Source organism: Sapajus apella, unplaced genomic scaffold (assembly GCF_009761245.1).
Source record: "Sapajus apella isolate SASKATOON/1434 unplaced genomic scaffold, GSC_monkey_1.0 scaffold66, whole genome shotgun sequence".
NCBI lineage: Eukaryota > Metazoa > Chordata > Mammalia > Primates > Cebidae > Sapajus > Sapajus apella.
This window is the reverse complement of record NW_022437006.1, coordinates 138232-159880: the sequence shown is the minus strand read 5'-3', so window position 1 is coordinate 159880 and position 21649 is coordinate 138232. Positions and strand designations below refer to the sequence as shown.

The 21649-nt window shown below is 41.1% G+C and overlaps 1 protein-coding gene and 1 non-coding gene across 8 annotated transcripts in view; one reads left to right on the top strand and one right to left on the bottom strand.

Annotated features, from left to right (window-relative positions):
* Positions 1-12352, top strand: part of DENND5B (DENN domain containing 5B) — a 190280-nt gene extending 177928 nt beyond the window's left edge. For 4 of the 7 annotated variants that reach the window (XM_032248254.1, XM_032248259.1, XM_032248253.1 and 1 more), the window contains 5 exons: positions 328-515; positions 5367-5449; positions 5677-5803; positions 7977-8151; positions 10053-12352. In XM_032248254.1, the coding sequence (XP_032104145.1) occupies positions 328-515; positions 5367-5449; positions 5677-5803; positions 7977-8151; positions 10053-10236 (757 nt within the window). In that variant the 3' untranslated portion in view covers positions 10237-12352. The remainder of the gene's footprint in view (positions 1-327; positions 516-5366; positions 5450-5676; positions 5804-7976; positions 8152-10052) is intronic. The other 3 variants (XM_032248255.1, XM_032248257.1, XM_032248258.1) reach the window with 3 other exon arrangements.
* Positions 2713-2824, bottom strand: LOC116530430. Its single transcript, XR_004259991.1, has one exon. It is a non-coding gene; the product is annotated as a U6 spliceosomal RNA (small nuclear RNA).
* Positions 12353-21649: the final 9297 nt, after the last annotated feature.

The window sequence follows — 21649 nt, the reverse complement described above, 5'->3', positions numbered from 1 at the left end:
GATCTCAGTCACAGCCAACACTACTCTATAGAAACATTGTCCTCTTTTCTTCTTTGCCTTAACTCCCACATTAATTTCTAGTTTGAAAATATTCTGACCGGGTGCAGTGGCTCCTGTAATCCCCACACTTTGGGAGACTGAGATGGAAGGATCACTTGAGGCCAGGAGCTCAAGACCAGCCTGGGCAATATAGTGAGACCCACTGTCTACAAAAAACACAAAAATTAGCCAGGTTTGAATGGTAAACACCTGTAGTCCCAGCTACTCAGGGGGCTGAATGAGAACCCTGTCTCAAAAAACCCAAAAATCTTTTTTCTATCCTACCAGATTCCCATGTGGACGGTGGCTGGGGAAAGGCATTGATGATGGGAGCCTGGAAAGAATTCTAATTGGAGAATTGATGACATCAGCATCAGATGAAGATCTAGTAAAGCAGTGTCGGACTCCACCCCAGCAGAAGTCACCCACCACAGCTAGGAGATTGAGCATCACTTCATTGACAGGAAAAAACAACAGTAAATAGTTTATTTAAAATCTTCGTACGTGCTTCATATCATGTAGGCCTCATGTGACCATTTGACAGAAAACTGTTGTATTTTTTTTTTTTTTTTTTTGGGACGGAGTTTCGCTCTTGTTACCCAGGCTGGAGTGCAATGGCGCGATCTCGGCTCACCGCAACCTCCGCCTCCTGGGTTCAGGCAATTCTCCTGCCTCAGCCTCCTGAGTAGCTGGGATTACAGGCACGCACCACCATGCCCAGCTAATGTTTTGTATTTTTAGTAGAGACGGGGTTTCACCGTGTTGACCAGGATGGTCTCAATCTCTTGATCTCGTGATCCACCCACCTCGGCCTCCCAAAGTGCTGGGATTACAGGCTTGAGCCACCGCACCCGGCCAAAACTGTTGTATTAATAAATGTGAGGAGATTTAAAAAAGAAAAAAGTTGAGGAAAATTCATAAATATTCCAAAGCCAGAAGAATTTAGATGTGAAAATCTAGATTTTTTTTTTATTGAGATGGAGTCTTGCTCCGTCACCCAGGATGAAAGTACATGGCCTAATCTCAGCTCACTGCAACCTCTGCCACCTGGCTTCAAGCCATTCTTGTGCCTCAGCTTCCCAAGTAGCTGGGACTACAGGATCCCACCACCACACCTGGATAATTTTTTTGTATTTTTAGTAGAGACGGGGTTTTGCCATGTTGGCCAGGCTGGATTCAAACTCCTGACCTCAGGTGTTCTGCTCGCCTCAGCCTCCAAAGTACTGGGATTATAGTCGTGAGCCACTGTGCTCTAAAATCTAATTTTTAAAAAACCTGCATGCTATGTTTTTATTAAGCTGTGGAAATGTGAGTAAATATTTTGCCTGAAACTTTTGTTTTGAATCAGGGTTTCACTCTGTTACCCAGTCTAGAATGCAGTGGCGCAGTCTCAGCTCACTGCAGCCTCTGCCTCCCAGGTTCGAATGATCCTCCCACCTCAGCCTTCCAAGTAGCTGGGAATACAGTCACACAAAATCACACTCAACTAATTTTTGTATTATTTTTGTAGACTGGCATTCGCCATGTTGCCTAGGCTGGTCTTGAACTTCTCAGCTCAAATGATCTGCCTACTTTAGCCTCCCAAAGTGCTAGCATTACAGGCATGTGCCACCACACCTGGCCTTGCCTGAAACTTAAAGGAGAAATAATAATAGTTATATATTATAGTATTCCCAGATAGCCATATCTAGCTAGCTAACTTTCCAGTGTCTCTCTTTTTTTTTTTTTTTTTTTGAGATGGAGTTTTGCTCTTGTTGCTCAGGCTGGAGTGCAATGGCACAATCTTGGCTCACTGCAACGTTTGCCTCCTGGGTTCAGGCATTTTCCTGACTAAACTGGGATTACAGGCATGTGCCACCACACCCAACTAATTTTGTATTTTTAGTAGAGATGGGGTTTCTCCACATTTGTCAGTCTGGTCTCAAACTCCTGTCCTCAGATGGTCTGCCCTCTTCGGCCTCCCAAAGTGCTGGGATTTCAGGCGTGAGCCACTGCACCCAGCCAGTAGTGAATTTTATTAATGTTATACTATGTTCACATACCATTTTTAGTAATATAGTAAAATTCTAATTTATACTAATGTGGGCTTTAGTAGACTGAATAATGTCTCCCAAGAATATAAAATTCTAATCTATATAATCTGTAAATGTTGCCTTAGTTGGAAAAAGGGTATTTGCAGATGTGATATAGGGATCTTGAAATAAGGAGATTGTTCTGAATTACCTACATGGGCCCTACATGCAGTCACATGTATTCTTTCCCAACACTTGGGGAGGCCGAGGTGGGCAGATCACTTGAGGTCAGGAGTTCGAGCCCAACCTGGCCAACATAGCAAAACCCTGTCTCTGCTAAAAACACAGAAATTAACCAGGTGTGTGGTGCACACCTGTAATCACAGCTACTCGGAAGGCTGAGGCATGAGAATCGCTTGTACCCAGGAGGTAAAGGTTGCAGTGAACCGAGCTCATGCCACTGCATTCCAGCCTGGGTGACAGAGTGAGTCTCAATCTTTGTTTTTTGTTTTTTTGGTTTTTTTTTTTTTTTTTTTTTTTTTTGGTGCCAATTTTAAGTAGTTTTATTTAAGACATTGCATTTTCCACTTACAATACAGTGTTTATAAAGTACAATGTTACTTCCTTCACCTGTGCATACGCTCCATATTCAAGTATGGAGAAAAATATGGAACACTTCGCGAATTTGCATGTCATCCTTGCGCAGGGGCCGTGCTAATAATCTTCTCTGTATGGTTCCAATTTTTTAGTATATGTGCTGCCAAAGCAAGCACAACTCTGTCTTTAAAAAAAAAACAAAAAACAAGGAATGCTGGCCAGGCACAGTGGCTCAGATTACAGTGCCTGTAATCTCAGCACTTTGGGAGGCTGAGGCAGGTGGACCACCTGAGGTCAGTAGTCCAAGACTAGCTGACCAACATGGCAAAACCCTGTCTCTATTAAATATACAAAAATTAGCTGGGCATGGTGGTGGGCGTCTATAATCCCAGCTACTCAGGAGGCTTAGACAGGAGAATCACTTGAACCTGGGAGGTGGAGGTTACAGTGAGCTGATATTGTGCCACTGTACTCTAGTCTGGGCAACAGAGTGAGACTCTGTCTCTTAAAAAAACAAAAAACAAGGAATGCCAACAGCCACCAGAAGCTGAAAGAGGCAAGGAAAGAATTTTCCCCTAGAATTTGAAGGGAATGCAGCCCTGCTGACACTTTGATTTTTTTTCTTTTGCCCAGTGATAACTAAATTTTGACTTCTGGCCCCCAGACTGCAAGAAAATATATTTCTGTCACTTAAACCACCAAGTTTTGTGAGTCTATTAAAGCAGCCACAAAACATGAATAGAGGCAGTATTTAGGGAAAAGTTACAGAAGTTTATCAGTGAAGGGGCTTTATTTTAGCTATAGTTAATAACCACAAGTAGAATAATAAACGTACCTAATATGTCCTTAATTTATTAACAAAACAGTCTGTATCTGATATAGATGTCAGGTATCTATCCAATGAGATATATTAAAATGAACTGTTGATACATCTAACAACATGGATGACTTGCAAAAGCATGCTAAGTGAAAGAAACCAGAAACAAAAGATGGCGTATTATATATTCTGTTTATATTAAATTCTAGAAAAGCATTATAATAATAGAATGCAGATCAGTGGTTGTCAGGAGTTAGCTAAGGAAGGCAACTGACTGAAAAGACTGCAGGGTGACTTTTGGGGTGATGGAAATGTTCTGTATCATGATTGTGGTGGTCATTACATGACTATTCATTTGTCAAAGCTCATCAAAATTGGTGACTTTTATTACATGGTAAATTTTAATTATGCTGATTTAAAATTTTAAAGTAGGTTTAAGCTCTATTCATCTGGCCAGGCGTGGTGGCTCACGCCTGTAATTCAAACACTTTGGAGGCCAAGGCGGGCAGATCACCTGAGGTCGGGAGTTCAAGACCAGCCTGACCAACACCATGAAACCCCGTCTTTAAAAAAATAAAAAAATAAAAAGCTTCATTCATCCAAATTATTATGCCATCTGAATCAGTCCAATTTCATGGGGGTATTATTTGAGAGGCCTTTATCCCCCAACTTTCTTTTCTCACTCTATAAGCAAAAAAGTCTAAATGATCTTAGACTCAGGATGGATAATAGGGTATTTTCTCACAGTATGTTATATGTAAGATGGTATTCAGGGAACTGAAAGTTTTTAATCAGTTTTCAAATAATACCAATCAGAGCTCTTTTAGAATGGATGACAACTTTCAAAATAGACTTGATGTCTAAAAGAAAGAAACTCAGAGAAAGATCAAAGTGAAAACAAAACAAACAAAAAACTACTGGGTAAAGAAACTACTAGGAACTAGAGGCTAGGGTATCAGTACTTCAATTATAAGAGGTTTTCATTTTAACAGTTTTTATGCATTAGAAACATTTATGCAAGAAATCCTTGAGCAGTACGAATTCAGAGATTCTTAAACATGAGGATGTATAGTTTTTCTTTTACATTGTGATAAGTAAATTAGAACTACAAGAAAATCCGAACTATATGCCTTTTCTCTTGTTACCTACTTCTGAAATGTTTACCACCCTTTTTTAAAATCTTTGGATTTGGTGGACAAAAGTGATTTAGGTCCCATTCAAGCAGCCCACCAACCTATCCCTCAGGAAAGTGGCCTAGAAGAGCAAGTACTGGCTGGCAGAAGGAAGCAGTGCTGAAACAGATTGACTAGCCAGGGAGGGAGTTCTGGGCTTCAGGCCCAGATGCCACAGGGTACCTGGCATCTTCCCGCAACACAACAGCAAATCTTCAAACTCCGGGTTAGCGATCCAGAGCTCCTTAAGCCTTAGTCTATGCCCACTAATGGGCTCGGAGGTAGGTAGCATAAGGGAACATTTGAGGAGTGATGTTGGGACTTCCCAGTCTTGCTTCTTATACTTGGGTGCTTGCTTCCATTTTGTGACAAGTACTATGCTAGGTTATTTACCCCTATAACTTATCAGTTTTCCCAGTGAGGCATGTATTTTCCCTATTTTCAGTTGAGGAAACTCAAACTCAGAGGAAGTTAGACACTAGGCTTGGGTTGTAGATTGCAGATGGTAATGCTGGGGTTTGAATCTAGGGATCTCTTGCATTATATTCCATTATGCCAGGATGCTTCCAACTTGGCCAAACTGGCCAGAGGCAAGTTCTGTGGAGCCCCTGGCAAAGCCAGCCTGCTTTGGTGACGTATTTCCTGCCAAGGTAGACACAGTTGATGTCCCACAGCACTTTGGTTTATTTCTCTCCCATGAGACTGCAGCCACTGTTTGTTATTTTACAGAACCCAATGCTGGGCAGATCCAAGAAGGAATTGGAGAAGCTGTGAACAATATTGTGAAACATTTTCACAAACCTGAAAAAGAGGTATTTATGGGCTATAAAACTTAGTATAGTGGGACTTTTAAAGATGCTTTTGTATGTGATACATGAGGCAATGTGGGGTGCTTGAATTTTCATTTGTAAGTTTTCTGGTAGCTGTAAAAACATGCTTCATGCTTCATATAGCTACCTTCAGCACTTGCTTCTCTAGTGTTTTTCTTAGACATAGATGCAGGAGATTTTTCTTTGGCACTGTGTGTTATACCCCACAGAGAGGAAGCCTCACCGTATTGCTGTGTGGAGAAAATGGCCTGGTTGCAGCCCTTGAACAAGTTTTTCACCATGGGTTCAAATCTGCCCGCATCTTTCACAAGAATGTCTTCATCTGGGACTTCATAGGTAAATAAAGCAGATGTATGTTACTTTAAGGTCACTGAAGCCTTTCTTAGGAAACTCAAAGACCCAGGAATCTGAATGAATTAAGAGTATATATTTTTAAAATAAATATTAAATTAGCTGGGTGTGGGAGCACACACCTGTGGTCCCAGCTACCTGGGAGGCTGAGACAGGAGCATTGCTTGAGACCAGGAGCTCAAGAGGTGAAGGCTGCAGTCAGCCATGATCAAGCCACTGTACTCCAACCTGAGCAACAGAGTAAGACCCTGTCTCAAAAAGTATATATAATAATAAAAAATAAATATCAAATAAGTACTATCTTTGTTTTTCATTCACTCAACAAATTGTAATATGCACAATATTCCAAACATTATTTGGGTCACTCAAGATATACATTAGTAAACAAAACAGAAATCCCTGTGGTTGGCAAACTTATACTCAGGTCAGTGTGGGAAACAATACGCAAAAATATAACAAATATGTAGTTCATATGGCAGGTCTGAAGATCTGGAAAGAAATAGAGCAGCATAAGAGGAAATAAAGTGGGGAGTGGTCTTTTAAATGGGGTGGTTTTAGACTTTACTGAATGTCAAGGTACACTGGAGCACAGACTTCAAGTAGGTGAGGAAGTGAGCCATGTAGATATCTGGGAGGAGGGACTCCGTATTGACAGCACTGCCAGTGCTAAGCCCTAAGGCGGAAGTGTTTCCATGGAACCCCAAGACCAGTGTGACTGGAACACAGCAAGAGAGAGAGAGAGAGAGAGAGAGAGAGAGAGAGAGACACACACACAGACACACACACACACACACAGAGTGAGTGAGTTAAGTATGAGATTGGGGGAGGGAGTGTTTAGTGCCAGTGCCAGGTTGTGTAGGGCCTTTATCCTGAATGAAGGTGGAAGCTGTTGGAGGGCTTTGAGCTAAGGAGTGACATGATAGAACTTTTTTGTTTGTTTGTTTGAGATGGAGTCTCACTCTGACAACCAGGCTGGAGTGCAGTGGCCCCATCTCAGTTCACTGCACCCTCTGCCTCCTGGGTTCAAGTGATTCTCCTGCCTTAGCCACTGAGGAACTGGGATTACAGGTGCCTGCCACCACACCTGGCTAATTTTTGTATTTTTAGTAGAGACAGAGTTTCACCATGTTGGCCCCACTGGCCCCGAACTCTGTCCTCAAGTGATCCCACCTGCCTTGGCCTCCCAAGGTGCTGGGATTACAGGGGTGAGCCACTGTGCCTGGCCAATGTTTATAAAAGGATTCCTCTAGCTCTGTGTTGAACAGTACAGTAACCATTAGCCACATGTCACTATTTAAATTTAAATGTATTTAATTTAAATCAAATGTAAATTACATTTCTTAATAACACTGACCACATTTCAAGTGCCCAGTAGCCATATGTAGCTACCAAATTGGACTTTGTAGATAGAGAACATTTTCATCATCACAGAAAGCTCTTTTGGGGTATGTCTGCTCTAGCTTGCTAAGTTTTGTAATCTTTCTTTTAGAATTCCTGATTTCTTTAACTCTTCTAGAATTCTAATTTCTTTAAAAGGGCAGTTAATCATTTTGTGTTTTCTAAATAAGGCCTAGATGAAGTAGTTCATTTCTTCTAACTTAGAATAGACAAAAAAAGGAAAGTTGACAGAGCTAGACCCACAGGAGTGATTTTTTTTTTCTTCTGGAATGCCTAGAATCTTATTGCTTCTGCTTCTCATGTGTATATACATATATCTCTCTTCGTCAGATATTTATTCAGGTACATTGCAAGGATCTTGTTGCAAAGTGTTAGCCAGTCATTCTGTAACTAGAACACAGGGGGTATTATCTCAATGGCTACCATGTCATTGCTGGTTACTCCTAGAAGGTTCCAGTCTTAACAGAAGATGTTATTTTTCTTTTTTGCCAGTTTCTGTTTTGTGAAGGTACTTTAAAGGGAGTAAATGTTCCACTCTTCTGGAGTGCAGTCTAGATTAGAAAATAAATTCCTGGGAGCGTATTTATTGTTCTACTATGAAACATGGACCTCTGAAATCAATGACAAAGTAGTGTTACAGGCTTCAGGACTGGCTGTATGCAAAGCATCATTAGTGTTTCCGTAATAAATTAAGTGATGAATCTTTCTGTATATGAAGTGTTGACATACATTGTGATATAATTGTGACTTTTTTCCTCAGAGAAAGTGGTTGCTTATTTTGAAACAACTGACCAGATTCTAGATAATGAAGATGATGTCCTTATTCAGAAATCATCCTGCAAAACCTTCTGCCACTATGTAAATGCTATTAATACTGCACCCAGGAACATTGGGAAGGATGGCAAATTCCAGATTTTAGTTTGCCTTGGAACAAGGTACAAAACCAGTTTTTTATTTTCCCTATTTTTGCTACATGTTGAACCAGGATCCAGAAAGAGTTATACCAGTTCACGCCTCTTCCAAAGCTCTCCTTTGGGTTTCTTTCTTTTTACTTTTTATTTTGAGACAGGGTCTCACTCTGTCGAACAGGCTGGAGTATAGTGGTGTGGTCTCAGCTCACTGCAACCTCTGCCTTCTCTCCTCAGGTTAATTCACCACAACCACTACATGAGTTAGCAACCCATTTTCTCATTTTCTTTTTTTTTTTTTTTTTTTTGTATCCTGACTGGGGGATACCTCCTAATAGGGGCCCAGACAGGAGATTTTCTCATTTTCAAGATGAGAAAATAGAAAATAGGTGAGGCACACATAAGTTAGCAGACTTTCCCAATGTCACACAGCAAAAATGAGACAGAGCCAGTTCACACCCAGTCCCACTTCAGAGCCCAAGCTCTCCACCGTGACTCTATAACTGGCTCCAAAGATAGGTAGGTAATAGGGAGGTTACTAGATAATTAGACACATACACCGTGCATATTTACTATGTAGACCTTATATAGTGTATGTATACCACCATATTTACATTCAAGAACATTTTGGGATTCGTTCTATATAAATATAGTTTTCTTTTTTTTTTTTTTTTTTTTTTTTTGAGACGGAGTTTCACTCATGTTACCCCGGCTGGAGTGCAATGGTGCGATCTCGGCTCACCGCAACCTCCGCCTCCTGGGTTCAGGCAATTCTCCTGCCTCAGCCTCCTGAGTAGCTGGGATTACAGGCACGCACCACCATGCCCAGCTAATTTTTTGTATTTTTAGTAGAGACGGGGTTTCACCATGTTGACCAGGATGGTCTCGATCTCTTGACCTCGTGATCCACCCGCCTCGGCCTCCCAAAGTGCTGGGATTACAGGCTTGAGCCACCGCGCCCGGCCTTAGTTTTCTTTTTAAGACTATTTCCTACCCCTTTATTTTTTGAAAGTGACACACTGGAGCAATACAATCTGTAATTTTTAAAACGGTTCTCAGAATTGCAGGAATTGAAACACACAGACCCTTAGATTTCTTTTTTTAAGTTATCCATGTATTATTTGTTTTTTCTTAAACCTTAAGGGCCCCAACTTGAGTCTGAAGATAGCCTAGTTGGGTATGCTCAATAAGGATCTTCGGAACTTAGCATTGGGTTACTAATGTCAGGTTTGATCAGGAGACATTGAAGATGTGAGGTTTTATCCTCCTGAAACAGCTGGTTTACACAACTAAGTTCTGTATTTCTTCTTCATAAAAGGAGCCCAATTTTAGTTGTGCTTTTAAAGTTTCTTTTGAGCATGATCTTTATCTCCTTTTATCTCTATACTCTTCTGATTTATTAGACCAATGCAAACTCTCTTCTGGTTTATAAAATCTACTTAATGTTTTTCTGCTTTGATTTTGTTCCTCACCCTGTTATGTTGTATAAGTTAATAATTAAAAAAAAAAAAAAAGCAAATCCCTGCAGCTTAGTGTAGTCTTTCTTCCAAAAGGTCAGTATGCTGTGGCATGCCTTGCCACAGAGTAACACTCCTATTAAAAAAAAAAAAAAAGATATAGAAAATGACATTCTGCCTCTTTCTAAAGGTGGTAGAATCAGAATAGAGAATGTCTTTAATGTGCATAGACTTTCTAATGTACTTTAAGAACTTCATGGGTTTTCCCTTTAGCTTTATACTGTCTCATCACTGTCTTTTTGCTAGTAAATATTTAACTTCTTGGCTTTGATTTCCTCTCTCCTGACTTCTTTACTTGGCTAGATTTTGTACCATCCGGCCCCACACCTTCCCATTTGAAAGCTCCACTCTGTTCCTTGTTCTGCAGCGAGGCCAGCAGTGCTCAGGAATTGTTTCTGTTTGGGTCTGTAGGGATCGCCTGCTCCCACAGTGGATTCCATTGTTAGCCGAGTGTCCTGCCATCACTCGAATGTATGAAGAGAGCGCTCTCCTGCGAGACCGCATGACTGTCAACTCCCTTATCCGAATTCTGCAGACCATTCAGGACTTCACCATAGTCCTAGAAGGATCACTCATCAAAGGTGTGGATGTGTAACCAAACTGGCTAGAAACTTTCAGTCCAAACCTTGCTCCGTCCCCAACTAGGGGACTGATTTGGACTTGTCTGACAGTAGTGAATTACTGCAGGGGACAGCCCAACTTATGCCCCATTTGGAACTATCCTCACTCTACAGACAAGGCAAAATGTTGTATTGTAGTTCATTCGAACCTGGAATTTAGTATAAAATAGAGTATTTTCATGTGTTAGATGTGTGTAAATATGCTATCTTCTTTAAGAAATTATATTACTCTAATAAGATGCTTTTCTTAGACTGAATATTCCTGTGACTTAAAATAAGTAGCTTAAAAATGTTGGGGGTTGGGGGGAAGAGTGGTGCTAGCCAGGAAGAAGCCAGTAAACATGTAAATATAGTGCAACCCAGTCGGGCTTTTTTTTTCTCCAGATATCACAAGGAAACCCAGAATGCATTGTTATGTAGTAGCCATCCATCTTGGAGTCCGATCATTTGTATTGTGAATGCACACAGCTTTACCTACTGTACCAGTAGTCTTCACTTATATCTTTTAAGTTACAAACTGTTGTATGCATTTGAATCGTTAGTCACTTTTCCAGTCTTTTGGAAAAATCTTTCAGTCCGCACAAGATGATATAATTAAAGTATTTTAAACACTAGACCCCAGGAGCTTGGCTGAACTGGAAAGAGAACATACAAAGCCCTGAGAAGTGTGTTCAATTGTGGGATTATAACTTCTTTACACTTTGGAAAGATTAGCCTAACTTCATTCTTGGCATTTTTATTCTTGTTATTTGAGGTACTTTGGGGAGATGTGAATTTCAGTGTTAGCAGACTCAGAGTCATAAGAACTGCAAACAGCAATTTGATTCTATACTTTTAATTTGGCCATCTAAACTCCGCAGTGGTCTATCTCTTAAGGATAACCTCGAGTCTTGTCTTTGTTAGGGTCTAATCATCCACCTCTCCAGGGCCCATCCCCCCTCGGGTAATGGAAGGAATGACTAAGGAGGAGGAGGGCTCTGTGTGGCTTGGAATGTTTTTGTGAAAGCATTTGTTGACCATGATAATGCAAATAACAGAAGGAGAGAGAGAATGAACTCTTTCTGGGTGTTTAAGGGCAAGCTTTACGTTCCTTTGTAGGAAGGGGAGTAATAATGTAAAACAACCGGCCCAGAGAAGCTAAAAGCCACTGGTGGCACACGCTGACAAAATTGAAGCAAAACAAGAGGTGGCAACAATTTTGAAAGACCAAAAGTTGTGAGTAACTTTCCAGTTTGATAGTTTATAAAAAACTTAAGTAAATGTTGTATTAGCTAGTTACTTTAAGTCCTCACCTTCCAGTAGGTCCTGTAACTCTAATTAGGCATTTGTACATTTTTAGCAGCAAAATTGCCTCAACAAAGCCCTGAGTTTTATTCCCAGATGTGGCTGAAAAGCAAAGCCATGGTGTCAGTATCCTGTGCAATCTGAGGGTGCGGTGCTTTCACCAGCTGTGTTGTTAACCTTATTTCCTGGAGGAAGAAACTAATGAAACAAGTGCCTCACTCCCTTTATCAAACACTGTATTCAGCCAGGGAAGCCCCTTTTAACATATGACTTCATACTTGAGGAAAAGGAGAGTTGACAGCTGTATTTAAAAACCCATAGAAATAGTTTAAGAAGATGGTTCTGAGTAGACTAGAAATTTGTTTGCCTGAAGCTAAAGTGTATCTGTAATGGTACAGCTCTTCCAGGGACATGGGAAGTCTATCGTGGGAGATACCCAAAACCTGTTTTACACTGGGCTCCTACTGAGTTTAGTCATCAGAGTTGATAGCAGGGTCTAACCCAGGATTTCATGCTTGTATCTTCGTAAGGCCATGCTTCTGACAGGTCTAGGCAACCAGGGGGACAACTTAGGTTAGTGTGCTAGTATTGACACACCTCATCCAGCCTTCTCACTTTGTAGATGGGAACACTTAAGGATTAGAGAGATTAAATCTTACCCTCACCCCACAGCTGGTCTCTGACAACACAGGCTCTAGAATTCATGTTTGTTTGTTTCACCAGGCTGCATGAGACTGACCTTCCAGGCATTCTTACTGATAGTCTTTCTATTATACTATTGGATCTTTATTCATCCACCTATACAAGTAAGAAATAAGGAAGAATATTTATTTAGAATAATTAAAATTCATATTAACACATTGCTCTCAAATTATTGGGAATTAACATCTTGTAAAAACTGGGAGCAAGCCAGGCACGGTGGCTCATGCTCGTAATCCCAGCATTTTGGGAGGCTGAGGTGGGTGGATCATCTGAGGTCAGGAGTTTGAGACCAGGTTGGCTAACATGGTGAAATCCCGTCTCTACTAAAAAACAAACAAACAAACAAAAAAAAAACAAAAAAATTAGCTGAGTATAGTGCAGGTGCCTGTAGTTCCAGCTACTTGGGAGGCTGAGGCAGGAGAATCGTTTAACGCAGGAGGTGGAGGTTGCAGTGAGCCAAGATTGTGCCACTACACTCCAGCCTGGGCAACAAGGGCAAGACTCTGTCTCAAAAAAAACCCCAAAAAACTGGGAGCAAAGTTGGACTGGGGGCCTATGAATAAAACCATTACTTTAAAAAGTAATGCCCCCAAAAAAGTTAGACTTAAAGTTTCATCTTCATGCTTTATGTAATATTACTATGATAGTGAAATGACTGATTAAAAAAAAATCAGAACTGACGCATCCTCTTGGATGATGGGCCCCTTAGTCACCTTGTGAGCCCATGTACATATTCTGATACAGCCTGTGCTGCAAACATGTGGGGCCCTCTTGTGAGCTGCTTGAATGGCCAATACCCCCATTCTTTTTAATATTCCCAATGGTGGTCACTCTTGGCCTTTAACAATAAATTTAACTTGGAAATAGTTCTTTGGATCAAAGTTTGATCAATAAAAAGGATGCTTAAGCTGAGATTGGGGTTACATAAGAAATGCAGTTATAAAGAAATAAGACATGTTGGGCATGGCAGTATATACCTGTAGTCCCAGCTGCTTGGGAGGCCAAGGCAGGAGGATTGCGTAAACCCAGGAGTTTGAGTCCAACCTGGGTAACATAGGGAAACCCCATCTCAAAAAAACAAAGCAAAACAAAGGACTTAGTTTTTTTGTTTTTGTTTTTCTTAAAGATGGGGTTTCACCATGATGGCCAGGCTGGTCTTGAACTCCTGACCTCAGGTGATCCACCCACCTCTGCCTCCCAAAATGCTAGGATTACAGATGTGAGCCACTGCGCCCAGCAGGACTTAGTTTTTATGTGTCTTTTAACTGTCTCTAAGGCATACCAAAATTTTGAGCACAACAGTAGTATCAGAATGCTTAGATTAAATGCTTAGACTTTTAAGCTGACTTTTGGAAGGACCATACCCACATAGAGGCATCTTTTCTGCTGTAGTAATTTTTAAAAATTAATATATTGTTTTAGGATCACATCTCAAAGTTTAAATAAAAAAATCAATATTTAATTTGTTTTCCTCCAAATAAATTAAATGCCTGGGACCATAATGAGTATTTTTTGCATAGTAATAGCTGGTGAAGAAGTTGTTTTAAAATTAAATTGCCAAAAATATTACCTCTTGAAAAATTTATTTTCCTGGTGTTTTTCATATGTCCTGAAACCCCTAATCTCGACCTTTATGACACAGTGGCATTACACTGATGTTGGAAGTACGTGTGAGATCTGTGCCCTGGTCGGGAGTCATATGCCTTAAAAATGACTGCGAGTCAGCGTGAAGTAGTATAAAGTGGAGTCCTATGTGGGAAAAAAGCAGGCTACCAGCTACAAAAGCCTCCCAACCCTCCCCACCCTGTTTTCCACTAGGAATAAGAATTTGATATGAGAAACTTAAACCTTGCAGAAGTGTGGATTTTCCTCTAAAATTTAAGTGTTTCACACATTCTTGTACCTTTTATAATCCTGTGGTATTTACCTTCACATGGCATTTAAAAAAATTATTTTAATGAATTTCTATCACACTATATGAATGATATGGGGAATACGGAATTGCTCATATTTCCCTTTTTGGCAATAAAATGCTGTTATATGAAAATGTAAGTAAAAAAGAGAGGTTCAAGACTATACAACAGCTTATGTATAGTATATGTTGACATCCCTAAGGTATTTTGAAACAGGTGACAGACAAGGACCTCAAATTTCCAGGGAAATACTTATTTCGCAACATTAGGAGTATAGCTCTTCATAATGGAATATCTTCTTTCTGCTAAAAATTATGATTTTTCAGTAGATTTTTCATTTAGTGAACTGTGAATATTTTCTGTGAGGTTTACAGAAACTAGTCTATCCTTTTCACTATGTTGAAAAGACAATCTGAACTTTATTTATATTTCAGTATTAACACACCTTCACCGATTGAGAGTCTTGAGCACTTCTCTACTTTTATAAAGTGAATCCTATTTCCAAGTCATCCATGTCTTTTGAAGTCTCTGTTTCTTAAATAGTATTTATTACATTACTGTTTAGCATAAATAGGAGACAGAAAAAGATAATAAACTACTAAGTCCTTTATTCCTATTAAAATACACTTATAAGTCCCTTGAATCAACTGAATTCTAAGCATTTTGAAGAGGTTGCTGATGTAGTGTCATCAAAAGAATCTGAGGAGAACTTCATCTCCAAAATCTGATTAGAGCTATTTGCCCTCTCAAGGACAAGATAAAGATTGGCTTCAGAGATATATCACATCAAGCTAGAGGGGGGAAAAAAAAAACTAAAATAAAATTTTTCCTCATTCGAAGGGATCCAGGATATCCTTGGGTTATGTAGGAGGGAATCATGCTTGTTCCAATTACCTAAATGTACTTGTGTGTGAATCCAGTCTTGATTCTAAACACCAAATCTTGTCAACAGTAGAGAGGTATAGTAAGGAGTTCCTGTTTGTCAATCAAATGAGGGTGTGAAACATATAGAAAGAATGCTCTGTGTTACACCTGAACCATGTATAAATGTACCCTGTGTATCTTTTTTTTAAATTAGCATTTATGCATTTAAATTATATGGGTTTTCTCTGTATTGTTAACAAAATGCATCAGAACTGGATTTTTTTCTCATCTGAACATAATATAAAATTTAAAAGAGTATTGTGATATTAAGCACTTTAACATACATATCAGACAAACTGACGTGGGTTTTTCAGGTTTGGGAGTACATTTAAATATGACTTTTCATGCTTTGTTCTTTACAAATAAAACTGTGGGATTGATACTTTGTTTTGCTTCATTGTTGTAGAATCTTGATGGTGTTTCATAGGATAAGAGACTTAAGAAAGCAGAGAGATCAAACCAAAACCATTATGTAGAAAAATAGAGCCTCCTTGGTAAGGGGTGAAAATTTGAACCCTACCTCACACCATACAAAAAAAATCAGTTCTTAGTGTCTTAACAACCTAAATATGAAAGGTAAAAGATAATTTTTAGTAGAAAATATGAAATATACTGAACTAACTTGGGAAAGGAAAGTTTTCTTAACCAAGACATTTAAATTATGAAGGATAAGTGTGATAAATTTGACTATGTTCACAGGTGCTTTGCTGTAGAAAAAAATTGACTATATAAAAAATAAGAATTTCTGGTCATCAAAATATATCATTAAAAAGGAGAAGGCCACAAGCTACAGACTAGGCAAATATATTTTCAATTCATAATCGTACATAATCTGAAAATAATTAGCATTTTGGTCCATAGTAAACATAGAAGGCAAACATTGATTGATTCCACAGTGAACATGGATTGGTTTCCTACTACATGATGTTTTTGTTTTGTTTGTTTTTTTGTTGCCGTGACTTGCATACGAACCCTACTATATGTTAAACATTACTTTAGGTTTTGAGCATACAGCATTTTAAAAATACACATTAAATTCCTGCTCCTGCTCTCATGGAGTTTATATTCCAGTGGAGGAGTTACATAATAAACATAAGTAACACATATAGTAGTTAGATAATAAATAATAATAGCAGCTGGACATGGTGGCTCACGCCTGTAATCCCAACACTTTGAGAGGCCAAGGCGGGTAGACCATCTGAGGTCAGGAGTTTGAGACCAGCCTGGCCAACATGGTGAAACCCTGTCTCTACTAAAAATACAAAAATTAGCCGAGTGTAGTGGCACATGCCTGTAATCCCAGCTACTCAGGAGGCTGAGGCAGGAGAATCACTTGAACCTGGGAGGCACTTGAACCGGGAGGCACTTGAACCATGCCACTGCACTGCAGCCTGGAGACAGCAAAAAAAAAAAAAAAGAAGGACAGTGTCTTTGTCCTTTCAGGCTTTGATAAGAAAATACTAGCCTGGACAACATAGGGAGACCACTTTTCTACAAATAGCCAAAAAATTAGCCAGTCATGGTGGCTCACACCTGTTGCCCCAGATACTTGGGAGGCTGAGGTGGGAGCATGGTTTGAGCTCAGGAGGTTGAAGCTGCAGTGAGCCATGATCATGCCACTGCACTGCAGCCTGGGTGATAGAGCAAGACCCTATATTCAAAAAAAATACCATATGCTGGGGGGGTGACTTATAAACAATAAACAGCATTTATGTCTCATAATTGTGGTGGCTGGGAAGTCCAAGAACAAGGTGCTAATATCTGCTGAGTGCCTATTCCTCACAGATGGTGCCTTCCTCTGTGCACCCACATTGTGAAAGGGGAAAGCTCCTTTGGCCCTCTTTTATAAGGGCACTAAGCCGATCCGTCACCTCCCAAATGGCCCCTATCTTTTTTTTTAAAGACGGGGTTTCACCATGTTGGTCAGAGTGGTCATGAGCTCCCGACCTCAGGTGATCCACCTGCCTTGGCCTCCAAAGTGCTTGGATTACAGGTGTGAGCCACCGCGCCCAGCCCGGCCTGGCCCCGATCTTAATACTATCGCATTGGAGATTAGGTTTCAACATACGAATTTTGATGGGATACAAACATTATGACCATAACAGTTATGAAGCTCATATGCTGCTTATTCTGACCAAGGATCTGGTGGAAAATGTTTGCAGCAGAGGCTTCTGGTCCTGAAAGAAATAAATCTGCCAGGCCCAGGACTAAGTACTCTATGTCAGAATGTACACTCTTTGAAAGAAATTTAGGAGAATGCCAAGATAAGCCACAGACCGGTAGAGAATATTAGCAACACACATATCTGACAAAGAACTTGCATTCAGAGTATAGAATAAACCCTCACAATTCAATAATAAGATAAACAGCCCAACAACAAAAAAACGGCAAATGATTTGAATATACACTTTAGCAAAGAAAAAAATAAAAGGATGTCAAAAAGCCCACAAGACTGGACATAGTGGGTCACACCTGTAATCTGAGGTGGGTGGATCACTTGAGGTCAGGAATTTGAGACCAGATTGGCCAACATGGTGACCTTGTCTCTACTAAAAATACAAAAAATCAGCTGGGTGTGGTGGTGTGCGCCTGTAATCCCAACTACTTGGGAAGCTGAGGCAGGAGAATCACTTGAACCCGGGAGGCAGAGGTTGCAGTGAGTCAAGATTGTACCATTGCACTCCAGCCTGGGCAAAAGAGCAAGACTCCATCTCAAGAACAAAAGAAAAAGAATTACCTAATTCTCATGTATTTTAGTTTATTTTTTGTTTTTATTTTTTATTTTTATTTTTATTTATTTATTTTTTTTGAGACAGAGTTTCACTCATGTTACCCAGGCTGGAGTGCAATGGCGTGATCTCGGCTCACTGCAACCTCCGCCTCCTGGGTTCAGGCAATTCTCCTGCCTCAGCCTCCTGAGTAGCTGGGATTACAGGCACGCGCCACCATGCCCAGCTAATTTTTTGTATTTTTAGTAGAGACGGGGTTTCACCGTGTTGACCAGGATGGTCTCGATCTCTTGACCTCGTGATCCACCCGCCTCGGCCTCCCAAAGTGCTGGGATTACAGGCTTGAGCCACCGCGCCCGGCTTGTTTTTATTTTTTGAAGCAGAGTCATTTCTGTTGCCCAGGCTGGAGTGCAGTAGCACAATCTGGTCTCACTGCAACCTCTGCCTCCCAGGTTCAAGATATTCTTGTTCCTCGGCCACCCGAGTAACTGCGACTACGGCATGCCACCACACCTGGCTAATTTCTCTACTTTTAGTAGAGTTGGGGTTTCACCATGTTGGCCAGGCTGGTCTCGAACTCCTGACCTTAGGTGATCCACTGACCTCGGTCTCCCAAAGTGCTGGGATGACAGGCGTGAGCCACTGTGCTTGGCCTCATATATTTTAAAGCAATGCCTGGCACACAGTAAGAACACAAAAAAAGTTAACTCCGAAAAAAAAATCCTACTTCTGAATTGAGTCTCACCTGAATATTTCCCTCCCACCCTCACCCCTGGGTTTGTTGTCATTCCCCCCCCACAGGATTTGCACCACTGTTCCTCCTTTATCACACTAGTCACAGAAGTTTTTAACCTTGGGTAGCTAAAAATTCCTTTGACAATCTAAGGAAAGCTACGAACAACCATCCCCAGGAAAACGCACCTATGCGCACACACACTCTTATGTACAATTTCAGGGTGCCCATAGAACTCTAAACTGCCTTTTTAGATTCCTGATTTAAATGGACATAAATGTCAAAGACTCCTTATTCCTTTGGAGCAGCAAACCTTAACAAGTCACAGGAAATTCCCAGAGCAGATATTCACTGCAAGGATCAGAGTCCAAAGGAGGCGTCACCAATCTGAGCTCATCTGAGATGCAAATTGTATTTCTCCCCAGCGGAGAGAGGACATTCATTGTTCCTTCCTGACTGCATTTTCACAGCCGACCCTTCACCCTACTGGGGGAAGGGTGCTATGAGGATAAGGGCAGGGAGGAGGTCGGTTACCAAATGAAAGAATGGGGCTGCAGGAGATTCGAAGATAACTTATAAACTTGTGCAGCCCTGCTAACCTACATGCTTGTGAGTCATCTCATCTCTGTCTCCCAGTTGGTAATCAACAAACTTGTCCTACTACAGTGACCTACACTTCTGTTTTCTGCCGAAGGAAAGGGTGATAACACAGGAGGCTGCTCCCCCACGCCACCCTTTGAGAAAAAGAGGAAGACCGGCCAGTATAAAGGTGGCAAATAGCCCTGTCACTTCCCATAAGTTCTGTAACCTCCGTGAGCCTCCATTTTGCCTTTAGAATGAGAATAGCAAAACAGACCTCATAGTTTTGTGTGAAAGGGAGGGAACTGCAAATCGCCTGCCCCTAGTCTCACCTAATAATTGTCAGCTGCTGCTTCTTGATATTACATCGCACCTGAAAGGATGACAGGCCTGTTTGCTAAACCTGGCTGTGAGCTTGGGATCTGCTGGAAAGAAGAGCAGAGTGCAGGGAGCTGCCTGGGACAGGGCCTGTCTGTCTTATACTTTCACTCTAGACAGCCCTTTGCCTTTTAAATGTCCAGGAAAAGCGTCTCAGATCTTCAGGGGCTTCACTGTATCCCCTTCCTTTAACTGGGGTTCAGATGCCCTCATCTACAGACGGTTCTGTCATAAAGCCAAAATGATTGGATTCAAAGGATCTGGAAGATTGGTCCAGCCCTTTATTCTGATTAGAAACACTCCCAGAGGTGACGTGATTTGCCCAAAGTCGCGCAACTTCCTGGAACCAGAAACCAATCCGAAGATTTCCAGGTCGGTGTTCTTTCCTCGGTGGGTGATCCGGTTACCTCCTAGCCTTAGGATTTGCTTTTGAAAGAAAAGAAGAGGTCACAGACTGGAGAGGTATTGAAGGAAAAATTATTTGAATTTGACAACTGCTTGAGGCAGTGGCGGGGGAGGGGGGAATGAGAGGTGAAGGGCGATAAAATGCCTCCCAGACACACACACAAATAATGTGAACAATTTTAAATTGTTTTACTTTAGGAGATCATGGATTTTAGCGACTGCGTCTTCCGGGGGGCTAACTTACCTGTTTACCCAGCCAAGTTAACAATACTCTGCATTGTTTACCTAACGCAGAGTAAGTACTGAATAACTACTTGTGGCACGGATGACTGCATGACTGGATGCACCCCGTTCCATCAGAGAGATAGATAAAGATTTGCAGAGCCAGGCCCCACCTGAGAGGCATGTAAGTCCTTTCTGGTTCTTCTCAGTGATGGCTCTGCAGTGAGTATCTTTTGTTCATAAATTCTTGATGCATCTCTTGATTATTTCCTTAGGATATTTTTCTAGAAGTGGGATTACTGGGTTGAAGAGGATGAACGAATTTAAGGCTCTTAATGCCAAACTCCTCCAGCAGTATAAAAATGAGTCCGCTTCCCAGCAAGCTGGCCCAAACAGGCTATTATCAGGCTTCATTTTTATTTTTTTATTTTTGTGCCCTCTTGATAGAACAAAAATCGTATCTCATTTGATTTGCATCTCTTTGGGGACTAATCAGATCGAGGTTGAACTCGTGTTGAAGAAACACTCTAAGGAATACAGAGAAATCCTGTGTGGGGCAGGAGACCCATGGCACTAGGCACATTCCTACCACTGAGGTGAAACCAAAGGGTGTCTATTGTTTGGTGTGATTTAACCTTAAGATGGAAGCATCTGAGCCTTGCTAGAGGCTTTCTCAGAGCGAGGGCTGGGGGTGGGGAGCTGTGACTTACCAGCTTCCCTATGTTTATTTTCATTTCCTGATGGAGAGTAAATCTTATAAACAAATGAAAAACCTGTGGACTTATCTTTAAAGACTACAAGGAAAAGGGGAACTGGGCAAACTATTGCAACTCCAAGTCCTGGAAAGGCAGGACGGGGAGTGGGGAATTTAGAAATAAATTTCCAAGAGATGGCAGATAGGTCCCTGGGGGTCTGTGGCCAGACTGGAGAGGGAGAGACTGAGCTAGAGGCTGTGGAAAGCTTTAGAAACTTTGTACTAGAAAGACTACTGTTGGTTGCAGAGCTTACATGGCCAGGGATCCCCGAGGATCTGGAAGGGGTTTTTAATGGTCTTTTGAGAATCAAAGTGAACTGCCAGGGACAAACAAGAATGGCGAGGACCTGGAAGCAGTTTTGCACCTCAGGCTGGAAAATTGCCCTAGGAGTGGTGAGAAGGTAGCTGTGGCGCTTTCCAAGAGAAGAGGGCAGTGGTCAGCTGGGAGCTTTCCCGGGAACAGCGAAGACTTCGCCCCCATGCAGAGCCAGGAGCTGTCTCTGCTCTTCACTTAAGCGTAACTGATTTACAAATGTTTATAGACAATTTTATTTACTAATCTAGCTCTCACTCTCAACTAAATGTATAGTCCTAATTATAGTCATCAGCATTTTCTTGATAATAAACCTATAGGATGTATTTTATAGCTTTTTTTTTTTTTTTTTTTTTTTTTTTTTTGCGGGGTTTGTCTTTTTTTTCTCCGGGTGGGGGGAATTGGGGGGTTCTTCGCCCCCCACCCCCCCCCCCTGGGGTCCGGGAAAGACT